General features: G+C 42.4%; 1 protein-coding gene across 3 annotated transcripts in view; it reads left to right on the forward strand.

Annotated features, from left to right (window-relative positions):
• Nucleotides 1-12,262, forward strand: part of PDE5A (phosphodiesterase 5A) — a 148,346-nt gene that overhangs the window by 101,613 nt on the left and 34,471 nt on the right. For all 3 annotated transcript variants that reach the window (XM_061419286.1, XM_061419288.1, XM_061419287.1), the window contains exon 12: nt 10,801-10,947. In XM_061419286.1, the coding sequence (XP_061275270.1) occupies nt 10,801-10,947 (147 nt within the window). The remainder of the gene's footprint in view (nt 1-10,800; nt 10,948-12,262) is intronic.

Consider the following 12,262-nt stretch of genomic DNA (forward strand, 5'->3'; position numbering starts at 1 on the left):
TCAGTTCCAGTCCCTATAGCTTGCTCTATGTTATAGCAATTTCTTTAATCACAGACGTTGTATCTAAAAGCACGCAGACCCTGTTGTGATCCTGTATCAAAATAGTGAGAGAGGAAGAAACTACCCACTCAGGCAGGATTTCCTAGGATAGAATTTATACCTCATCCTGACCTTACCCTTTCACGAACCCTCTTGATCAGGCACGTCTGTGAACGCTGCAGGTAGCAGCAGTGAGGGCCAAACCCAGATGCCCAACTCAAATTTCTTAATGCCGAAGGCAGTGGTAGAGGACAGAGCCAGTTCCTTATGTCAGGGTGCTCATCACATTCCTTCTTTGGGATTTCTTTGGGAGAAGTCTCTATGGATAATCAAATTTTGCAAATGGAAAATTTTGAGCAGATAATAATGAAGAAGAGTTGACCTATGAGCTTGATAACCAGTGTCACTGAACCGTAGTGTAGTAAGAAGGCATCCAGTAAGGCGCCTACTTCCTCACGAAGAGCTACAAGTATTTTTGAACAGTTTGGGTCCTTTCGCTTCCTCTACACGGTCAGCTGATGCATTCATTTTTATAGATGTCTCTAACATGAATTGGGCTGTATGTCTTCCACATTGCCAGATTTAATAGATTCTGTTTGATTCTTCCTACTTTCATTTGATAAGTGTATTAATTCCAGTGGCAGTCTTAGCTCCAAAGTATGGGGGCACTGTTCTTGAGCTTCTTATGTACTAACTGGATGTTAGCCAGATCTGTGTATTAGTCCCAGCTGCAGTCATACATTTTCTCTGAAGTTTTACTTATAAGCAGGTATGGACTTTACTGGAATCTTGACACAGTCATGTGCCTTCTTTACATGGTTTTGAAAAACTTTATGCTAATCTTTCAGGGTTTTTTACAGTCTGTGCCTCTTCCATATTGCAGTGTAAAGGAATCCATTTATATAATGTTAAAAGGAAGGAAAAATCATATAAATACATTGATATAGTTATTGAAGAAAATACTAATCTGGTCCTGCTGTGCCTTACTCCTTTCTTCATTCTCTTTAAGATTTGATTCCACGTGCTGAGTTGGAATATTCACCTCTTTTTGTATTAATAATGTTTCTTTCTCATTTGTATTTGAATCTTCTTAGGAGAGATGTAGTCTAACAGCCTTATACACTAATTGTGTGGGGCTTTTTCTTTAAGAATACATTTTCTGTGCACATTAGACATGAGGAAGACATTAAGCATCTGTAAGGTGTAGTGTGATGGCTATTATGTGGCTTTGTTCAAAGACCTGAACCCAAACTGCTGTGTACAGAAGAATGCCCCAAGGCGTGAGATAGTAACTGGAGGAGAACTTCAAATACCCGACTGGGCATCTCTCTTTGTAGCTACTGATAAACATGTCAGATATCTGAATTTCATTCCTGTAAATAACCTCCTTAAATCATGTATCATTGAGGAAAATCTCTTTTCCTCTTTACATTTATATTGAATAAACATCAAGGAGGAATGTAACAAAATGCCTTCATAAAACACTGAAGCTAATTGGAAGAATTTGACATTTTATGGAAGATCAAGTTCAGTAGCTGCCCTTCTTTTCAGAGTTATTATGATAAATAACTTTCTGAATAAGGAGCCTGTTCTTAACAGTTGGCTGTTAGGAGTTGTTTCTCTGATTTTTGTTTTACGTCCTGATATTTGATACGTCAGACCTAAGGCAGGCCGAGTGCCTGACTACAGTGTGACCTTTTTTGTCTGAAGCTCGTACAGTTGAGCTCATTGTGTAGCCACATGTCTGTATTTTCTTCTGAGGTTACCACAGACTTTGCCACAGGCTAAATATAAACCTTTTTGCATGAGCATCCACCAAAAATATGAAACTCAATAATTTTTAAATGACCCTTATATTTACCTTACCCAGGTGTATTCTTATTTTCCTTGAGCATGTGCTTTATGGACTTCAAGGAGACTATGCATTTTTAAACTGTAATCTTTCCTATAAAGTTTCTTTTCCATGGTTGTGTAAAAGGGACTCCAGGGTGTCTCCTTCTGTTGTGTAAATACTTATTTCATGATAAGCAGTAGTTGAATAAGAGAAGGGCTGTCTTAAGTAAGGTACTGATAAAGCTCAGGAATGATTGTCCCTGACTTTATAAAGATAGGTGACTTTATTAGTCAGGGTTCTCCAGAGACACAGAACCAGTAGATTTTGTATGTACACGAGAGACATTCTTAGGAATTGACTCACGTGATTACGGGAGCATGGAAGTCTGGCAGTCTGCTGTCTCCAGGCTGGAGACCCAGGACACCCGTGGTGTCATCTGGCGTGGTCTCAGGGTGCGAGAACAGGGCAGGCTGATGGCAGAAATCCCGGTCCAAAAACCGGAGAAGGTGTGGGATGGCCCCACTCCAGCAGGGTGGGAGGCAGCAAAAAGGGGCGAATTCCTTCTTTTCCCACCATAGGTTCTGTGCAGGCCCTCCGTGGCCTGGGTGGTACCCACCCACCCTGGAGAGTAGTCTGCCCTGCTGAGTCCACTGATTCAAATGCTCGTCTCCTCCAGGAACACTGTCACAGACACACCCAGAAGTGTTTAATTTGGGCACCCTGTGGCCAGTCAGAATTAACTATTCGAAATGACTTTAAACAGTAAATGTGTACCTAAGTTCCCCATCACTGTGTTGTTAGCGATCACTCATGCAAACTATCAGCATATTTGTGTTGTCGTTACTTAAAAATCTGTGTATTTCCATTATTTATGTATCTGTCTTCTCCATCAGACTGTTAGTCCTTGAGTCCTATTTTAATAATAATAATAGAAATAGCTATTATTTAGTGATTGCTTAACAGGAACCTGGTTTACACACTTTGTTGAATGACTGATTCTGGAAAATTCAGACTTTTAGAAAGTCTGTAATCTAGCATGAAATAACACAGTTCATAATCCGTCAAAGCATTCAACAAGATTATACTTTCTTTTTTCTTAAAATGATTATGAAGCTAGAAATAATTTAATGGTTGAATAAAACCGCCTGCTGACTGGTCACAGAGCTGGTCCTGTTGAGGGGTGCCGAGATACATTTTCATTGCCGGCTTTCAGTTTCATGAATATAGCATGATGATTAAGAATGGGAGTCTAGAGAGAGGTGTCTGGGTTCAGATTCCACCTCTGTGATACTGGGCAAATCTGTGCCTCTGTTTCTTTATGCCTCAGTTTCTTCCTCTGTAAAAAGAGGATAATAAAGGAACTTCCTTCAGAGAGTTGGAGTGCCCAGAGTTCCTGGTACCTATGCCCCCTCCACATGCACATTATGTACCAGTTACTGTTAGTAGTGGTGATCCTGGGAGGAAAATCAGTTCTAATACTGGAGAAGCAACATTGAGGCCTTCATCTTCCCTGTCACGTTCCAAGTCTTTCTGCCTAAGGTGTTGGAAGATGGCGGGAAGTAAAAGTGCCCACTGAACTGAGAAGGTGTCTTTAAATGAGGCAGGCAGCTCCATGTGAGCGGCGGATCATGTCACTGTAGGGCACCTCACGGGTGGGGTCAGAGGACCGACAATGTGGAAGCATCCAGCGCTGCCCTCCATACCACGGGGCCCACCGGGACGGTTTTGTCGCTTCCCTGGGGTGTGCGGAGGTGCTTGGAAGCAGGGCGTGCACTCCTAAGTCAAGGTTTACGCGTGGGTAACTAGTCTCTCAGGTACTGGGAGTATGGTAAGCACGGTCTTCACCACTGTTTGGAGCCAGCAGGGCAGAGAGGTCACCTGGACCTAAATGACATCTATGCACTACAAAGCCCTTGATGACAGAAGAATTACTTACTACAGAGTACAGTCCTGGGGACTGGGGAGGGTCAGTGGAAGGTCAGCATGGCCCACGATGGCGTCAGTTGTGCTAACAGGTACATAAAAGTACACACTCATTTTGTAGCCAAAGAACAACAACAGGTAGGTGGAAAACTTACTGGAAGAAAGCACCATATGTTCTAAGAGAAGTGTAAACCTTTTGTTTATGAATTATATGTAACCAATTCTCTACTTGAGGGAAGTCACCTTGAGTTGACCATTTTAAGTAACTTCCTACGAGAGCTGCTAAAAAGCAGAAAACTTTTGGTAATTGTTTTCCCATCCTGAGTTTCCAGTGTTCTTGCAAGTGAATGAATCAAACTTTATTGCCACTTACACTGAGTTTTTAAAATGATAATGTGAAGTATTCATTGTGCAAATGAAAGGAAGTCAGCTATAAATAAAAATTTTCAAAAGTAAATAAAGTGAATACTTGAACTGTAAGAGAAGGCACAGTCTACAGTTCATCTGTTGTGTCTGACATAGCATAGTTCATTACAAATTTTAATGTCTGTATTATAGCTCTTTACCAAATTACATTATTGTTAAATATTATTATATATTATTAAATATTATGTTTAAATATTATTAAATATTGATGAATTGATTAGGTGCTTGATCACAAATTTTTTATTTATACATTCATATTTAGCTCTTGTTTTATGTGAGTATTATGTTAGGTGTTCCAGATATAACAGTGAATAATCAATGTCTTGCCCTCTTGGGATTTAAAGAATAGTGAGGGACGAAATGTATAACATAATTGTATAATATTATATAATTATAATCAGGAAAAAAGGTTCTATGACTGTAAAATATAGGCATGCAAAATTATACTGTAGAGACGTTTCCAGCTTGAGCGGCCACACCTTCTCAGCGTCTCAGTTTCATTCCTGGAGCCTCTGCCGCTCCTCATCAGTGCTCTAATGTTCATCTGTGAGGTGTGGCAAGTCTGATTTCATCCTATACCACAATTCAGCAACCTGCAGGATAAGACAGAGTGTGGGTTTCGGCTCTATTAGTGCTTCAACGGACAGAATGTTTTAGGAAGACCATAAAACTCTTTACTTTTCTCACAATTTATAGCCCAGGGCTTCTCCTTCCTTCCTGTAATACTGGCGCAACAGCTAGAAGCAGCGTTCCAGCACCATGTGACATGGCAGCCGTCACGGGTCCTCAAGGATTTCCTTCTTTATAACTGCACGTGATGACCTCAGTGACTGTTACATGCTATTGATTATTAATAACCACTCTCTAATGCAGTGGTTCTCCAGCACTCACCAGAATCATCTGGAAGTTTCATTGTAATACAGATGGCTGAGCTCCACTCCCAGAGTTTCCAATTGAGTAGTTCTGTGTGGTTGGTGGCTGTTCAGTCACTAAGTCGGGTCCGACTCTTTGCGACCCTGTGGACTGTCGCCTGCCAGGCTTCCCTGTCCTTCACTGTCTGTGTTCTGTGGTACAATCCAGGAATTTGCATTTTCAGCAGGTTCTCAGAGGCCACTGCAGCCGCTGGAACCAAACTGTGAGAGGCGCTGCTCTAACAGAAACTTGATTCCTTCTACCTTGTCCAAGAGAGCTCTCTGACCCAGAGGGCTCACCCTGAGAACCTGTTGCCCACCGACACTTTGCCCAAAGAGCACCATCAGGACTCAGTTGCAGATAACAGAAGCTCCTTTTGCTGTTTAAAGCAGAAAATAATTAAGTGCTTTCACATAATTGGAGAGGGTGGCTGGATGACCTTAGGAATTAGTCCTACAACAGAACTGTAGTTTGGTTCAGTGTGGGAACTCCCATGGAAGACAGAATCAGAAACCCATTATAGAACCTCCTTCCAGAATCAGCCAGGGCGGTTTGGTTTGGTAGTCAGAAAGCGTCTGCTGGAACTGCAGCCTCCACAGCTTTTGACACCCTCTGGAACCACATTTCAGGAACATGGGTTCCTCATGTGTTAGTTTGAAATCCAGGTCTCCCTCAAGTATACCTCACGGGAGAGACCAAATTCCATCTGGAACCCTAGATGAGAGGGAGTCTGGGAAATAAATTTTTGAGCTTTCTTGACTCTTATGAAAACGAAGGCTCGCTCAGAAAAGGTGGATGTAGATACTGTGTTAATAGAGTCTTGCTACAGGGTCTACCACAGAATGTTTCTTGGGTGCAGCTGAGACATACAAAAACAGGAAAGAACTAGCTATATGATGACGTGAGGGCTGTATTCCAGGCAGCAGAGGAGGAACAAGGAGACCCAGAAGTGAGCGAGTATTAATTAACCTTGAAAACAAATGGCCATGATACAGACACCTCCCCTATCCGTACATTAAAAAAAAAAACAAAAACACATAGATGGCAATTTCTGAAAACTCAATTTTTCATTTAGGGTGTTACTGCAGTAAGTATAGAGGCCGCCATGTAACCAGTCTCACCCTCCTCTGCTCTCATGGTAGAAGCTAGGATCCTGTATTTAAGCCTTCTTGGAGGAGGAATGTCTCTTCTCTCATGTGTGAGGAATCAAGCATGAAAAGCATAGTATAACCATAACAGCTAAGGTGCACCATCTATCTAAATGGTTAGAGAACTGGAGACAGAGCCTGGACCTATACAGGAATGTCACTGGCAAGATTTAGATGCCACTCACAGGGTGGCCTTGGGTTCCAAAGTGAAAAGGCAGTAAGAAATCCTAGATGTGTGGTCGCAGGGATAACTTAAACCTTAGCGATGATCTGATCCAATCCCCTCATTTTACAGGTGAGAAAATAGGCAAAGGTTGAATGTCTTGTTCAGGGTGACAAAGTCAGTGGGACATCAGGACCAGAGCCCCTAACAGCAAACATGGCTTCACCATGTGCTTCACCTTGCTTTTAGATTTCTCTTTTTATGATCATTACCAGTTCAGTCGCTCAGCCGTGTCCGACTCTTTGCAGCCCCATGGACTGCAGCACGCCAGGCCTCCCTGTCCACCACCGGCTCCTGGAGTTCACCCAAACTCATGTCCATTGAGTCAGTGATGCCATCCAGCCATCTCATCCTTCGTTGTCCCCTTCTCCTCTTGCCTTCAATCTTCCCCAGCATCAAGGTCTTTTCACATGAGTCAGCTCTTCACATCATTATGCCAAAATGCAACTGTGGTGGCTGATCTGGGATGTTGCTGGGTCACGATCAGTTTATTATGTAGTTCCTTATCAGTCAGATGGTGTTCACAACAACTGTTTTGTTTTGTTTTTTTAATATTTGTTTTATTTTTGGCTGCACTGGGTCTTGGTCATGGCATGTGAACCTTTCGTATCCAGGCTCCGTAGTCGTGGTGCACAGGCTCTAGCTGCATGTGAGAGCTTAGTTTCCTGAACAGGGATCGAACCTGAGTTCCCTGCATTGGAAGGCAGATTTTTGGCCACTGGACCACCAGGGAAGTCCCATTAAATAAAGTGTGTTTATTTATGGCTGGGCTGGGCCTTCATTGCCATGTGCCGGCTCTCTCCATTGCAGTGCACTGGGCTGCTCCCTGCAGTGGTTCTCTTGTGGAATGCTGGCTGGGGCGTGCAGGGCTCAGTGGCTGTGGCATGTGGAATCCTCTCGGATCAGGACCAAACCTGTGTCTTCTGCGCTGGCAGACAATTCCTAAGCGCTGGACCACCAGGATCGTCCAGAACAACTGGTTCTGATTAAAGACCGCTGAGCAATGTGTCCAGTTTCACCCTTAGTGAATTTCACTTCCAGAGCTGTTTGTTTTTAATTTTTGCAAGAATGGTGAAAAGGGATCAAGGCCTTAGGAAAAGGAGTCATAATAAAAAAGGGACTTAAATGAATTTCCTCTAAAGAGTCATACAAGGAATAGTTTATTTATTAATAGTTTATTACTAGTTTATTAGTTTGAGTGGCAGATGTAATTAAAGGACTCAGAAGAAAAGTGACATTATATTAGCAAAGTGCCAGGTTAAATATTTAATCCAAGGAGCTTTGTATATGTTTTTTTACATTCAGTATTTGGTTAATTTGACATGGATTGGAACACCCAACTCTAGAAAGGCTTAACTCTATTCAAATTAAGCAGGCAAATATCTAATTGTTTTTCCCTAAGAATTCACAAGCATTGTGCACTCACGTGGGAGAATAGCAATGTGGAAGAGTGTTGTTGTTGTTCAGTCTTGTCCTACTCTTTTGCAATCCCGTGGACTGTAGCCCACCAGGCTCCTCTTGTCCATGGGGTTTTCCAGACAAGAATACTTGAGTGGGTTGCCATTTCCTTCTCCAGGGGACTTTCCCAATCCAGGGATCAAACACGTATCTTCTGCACTGCAGGCAGATTCTTTATCACTGAGTTACCAGGGAAGACCTTTGAACAGTGTTAGGTGGTATCATAGTTCCAGAAGTTTTGAACTGGGTTATTCGGTCATAATACATACATATATTTATAGCACTGTATTGCTTTACAGAGTCTATAAAATGTTATGTCTGTTAAGTATTCAATATCATAAGTTATATTACCCCCCAAAGATTTCACTTTGCAAATTCTGACAAACCATCCCTGAAAGGAAGAAGCTATGAAAACCCAGAATTGTATATACATAACCTCTCCCAGACACACCACATCTTTTTTGCCTGCTTATTAGTAAGATGTAGAATATTTTATTTTATAAATGGTAAGTTAGAATGACAGGCAATATGTTTTCTTTCAAATCCCCTGTATCCCAAGCCCTTTCAAGGCAAACAAAGTTGAATTCTCTTGTGATGGTCAGAGAAGCAGTTTATGAGAGCTTTAATGATGTATGACTTTCTCATGACTTATTAGCAATCAATCCCAAGAATCCGGAACCTCTGTATCACTGACCACAAGGTTCTGAAGGAAAATGTCTGCACACCCCCATTAGATTAGCTCAAAAGTCTGAGTCATGGTGTGACGAGGCTGATCAAGCAGAAGAAAAGCGTCTCTTGTCTCGGAAGAGAGTGCTCAGGAGTTAGAGTGTGTAATGGAGCAAGGCACCAGGCATGTTGGCTGTCTGTGTCCCGTGCGTAGTGTTTAGAATGTCCTTTGTGGAAGGAGCGAAAGCCAACTTCCTGTGCTAAGAATAATGATGTCCTAAGGCATGAACATCTGTTCTCTTGTGCAGTGTCTAAGAGAAGCAGCTGTTAGCTGCTTTGAGTTAAAAAGTAGGTTTGCTCCCACCTCCACACTTCCGAGCTCTACCCCAGTGCCTGCCCGGTCCCTGATGCTGGAGGCTGCTGTAAACAACACAGCCATTTACCCAAACATTTCAGTCCCCCTGCCTTCCCCTCCTCGAGCCCATGCCTAAGCCCGTGGAGCTGGCTGGACAGAAGGCATATTTTCTTGTGAAATTTGGGCTCAGGGAAAGAGACTTAGTTTGGAGTATGAAGAGGGTGACATTCTTTTAAAGTTGAAACACGTCTGGTATGCCTAAGTAAAAGGTGCCAGTCAAGATGCACGGAGAGTGTGCACGTGCCCGCAGCTTGGCAGGGGAAAGCTCTAGGTTGCTCCATACGGTTTTATAATTCTGTGTTTGACCTTTTCACTTCACAAAAAGATGGATTGAGAGCAAGGAAGTGATATGGCAGATACTCAGAGGAAACTTGAGGGGTTTAGAGAAAATCAAGGAAAAAACATTAGAAGGAACCTGGTTGAGATTTCTATATTTTCTTCCCTCTGCCCCCCAACCAAGTTAAAGCCTCTTAGATAAATTTCAGCCAGATGTGGCTAAGGCCGCTAAAGTGCTGGCAGAATAAATAGTCAAGAGGGTTGAGGAGTGAGGTTCTTGTAAGTTTTCATGCTGGTGGGGGGCCTGGCAGAGAATCTGGGTGTGAAACCTGCTCAGTCTGAGGGGCCCGGGGGTATGGGGTAGAGGTTTTGGGGAGGAGAGCTGGCTGTGGCTAGTCGCTTTATGGGAATTGAAGCTCAATGTGGCCTGATTTTTCGGGAAAGATCAGAAATACGGCTTTATTGTTAAAATCTCCCAATTTTAAAATAGTGTAACAAATAATGGTGATTTTTAAAAATATTCAGTGCCAAACAAAACAGATTGGAATGAATGCATCTGCTAGTTTTCCAACTCAAAATTAATGGACCTCACCTTTCTAGGAGGATTTGGGACCTTAAAACCAGACCTTATAACTTGTAACTCAAATTAAGTGAAGAGAATGCCATTTTCCCCCCTCCCATTCATTTAATAAGTATTCATATTAACAAATATCAGAACTCTATCCATCAGTAGACACAATGGATGCAAAGATGTGTGAGATTCAGCCCGACCTGTCAGTCCAGTGTGGTTAGGAGCAGATAAACAGGAAAGTAGACTGTAGTGACTTGTGTGATTAAACAGGTATTCCCACAGTGGGCTTGGCTCTGAAGGGCATGGATGGGAACTGTGTCTTAAAGAAGTCCTTTAGTTAAAGAAAGTAGGAGAAGCAGGAGGTAAAAGGAATATTGATTTTTTAAAAAGAGCAAGGTGTATCTGAAGAAATTGCAAGTGTTTACTACCATAAGATGATTAAAAATCAAACCAAGGGTGGAGCTAGAGTATCCATTTCAAAAGGTTGTCTTGAGAATTAAACATAAAATGCTTAGAACATTATCTTTATCCTGCTCACTACTTATTCTCAGTCCATAGTACTGGGACGGGTCCTGAATAACTACTCAGTAAATATCTGTTGAGTGAATTGACGCTGAGGAAATATAAAGCGGTTGGATCACTGGACTCCTTAGATCTGCCTAGTGGTCCAGGTACAGTTACCCTCTCTCCACCTGGCCTTACTTAGAAGCATAGCAGTTACCCACAAGGGGCTCAGTTAAAAAAAAAAAAAAAAGGAATAACTTCTGTAGTAAAATATTTCTAGTGTATGACATTAAAAATAAAAAATTAAGTCCAACGTGCCGTTTCTGAAAGCAAAGCAAGGAAACTGCGTTTGTGTTGCATTTGTGAAACAGCTTCACTTAGTTTCCTCTTCTCCCTTTACCCAAGGCTGCTGTGGTACCATCTGCCCAGACCCTTAAAATCACTGACTTCAGCTTCAGCGACTTTGAGCTGTCTGACCTGGAAACAGCACTGTGCACAATCCGGATGTTCACTGACCTCAACCTTGTGCAGAACTTCCAGATGAAACATGAGGTAGCAATGTAGTTATGTGCTCTGGAAATTGTGTGTGTGTGTGTGAGAGAGAGAGAATTAGTTTCGGATGCTAGTATGGAATGAAGTTTCAGTATGAAATGAAGATGAACGAAGTGTGAATGAAGATTCATATACTGTCACCTAATACAGACCCAGAATGTTTGAAGAGAACTTATCAGCCACTGAGAAGACATGTACTGGCTTCCCACACGTATCAAGCAGCAGGCTGCAGAACAGGGCAGGGTGTTCCCGACAGAGAGCAAGGGGAGGGTCGAGGTGGGGCGTGGAGCGCTGGTCGGGGTGACGGTGGCAGAGCTGCTGGAGGACGGTGAGAAGCAGGCCGCGTGGGTCCTCGTAACGCTACTTAGAGGAATTTGGATTTTATGCTGAGAACAATGGTGAGTCACTGAGGAATCTTAAGCAGGGAAGGAATAAGATCTGGTTACAGAGGTTATGATAACACAGTAGAAAGAAGGACCCAAACAGAGTGAACGCCTTTGGAAATGAGGGAGCAGAGGGGCTGATGTGCAGCCAAGCTCTTGGTTCAGACAGGGTCACACATACGGAGTGAAGATGAAGACGGACTTTAACCCCAGCCAGTTACCTTACTTGCCTCTCAAAAATAGCAAGACTGAGCTCAGTCCCTTCTCATACCAGTTGGGGAGATTTCAGGGAATTCTAGTTTGTTTCATAATGCCTGTGTTATTGCATCAAAGAATAAGGGAGAATAGAAGGGCCTATATGAAAAAGAAATTGAGTAATTTGCCTTTAAAGCTGTCTTTTTTTTTTTTTTCCCAGTCAGTTGCATGTCTAGTGTCCTCATATGGATTTCCTATATGGATATGTAAATACCTTGAAGGCCTCCACTATCCAGCACTCCATTAATTCATAAAATAAAAATTTATTAACAATAAACAGTGTACCCAGCACTGTGCTAGGGACGCACTTTAGTGATGAGTTGTCCCTGATCTCAGAGCCTTACTGAGGTCTGAGAGCTGAGGTCTGAGAGCTGAGCTCTAATACAGTTAAGGTTAATACAGTGTCATTTCTGGTATTACTGGGGGCCCAAATCTGGTTCTTCCTTCAATTTAACCAAACTTTATGTTATTCTTGGGTGAAAATACAATCTGTAGACTCTAGTAATAGTTCACTCCTATTAGAGTGTGTTGATTAAGGGATATCATATCATTTAATTATTTCAAGAAGCTCTCAAGAAACGTCCTTTGGTTATTATCGTCCTTGTGTTACAAATGAAGAAACTGACATAGCGTGAAAGTGAAGTAGCTCATTCGTGTCCCGACTCTTTGCGACCCCA

Source organism: Bos javanicus, chromosome 6, assembly GCF_032452875.1.
Source record: "Bos javanicus breed banteng chromosome 6, ARS-OSU_banteng_1.0, whole genome shotgun sequence".
NCBI classification, from domain to species: Eukaryota; Metazoa; Chordata; class Mammalia; order Artiodactyla; family Bovidae; genus Bos; species Bos javanicus.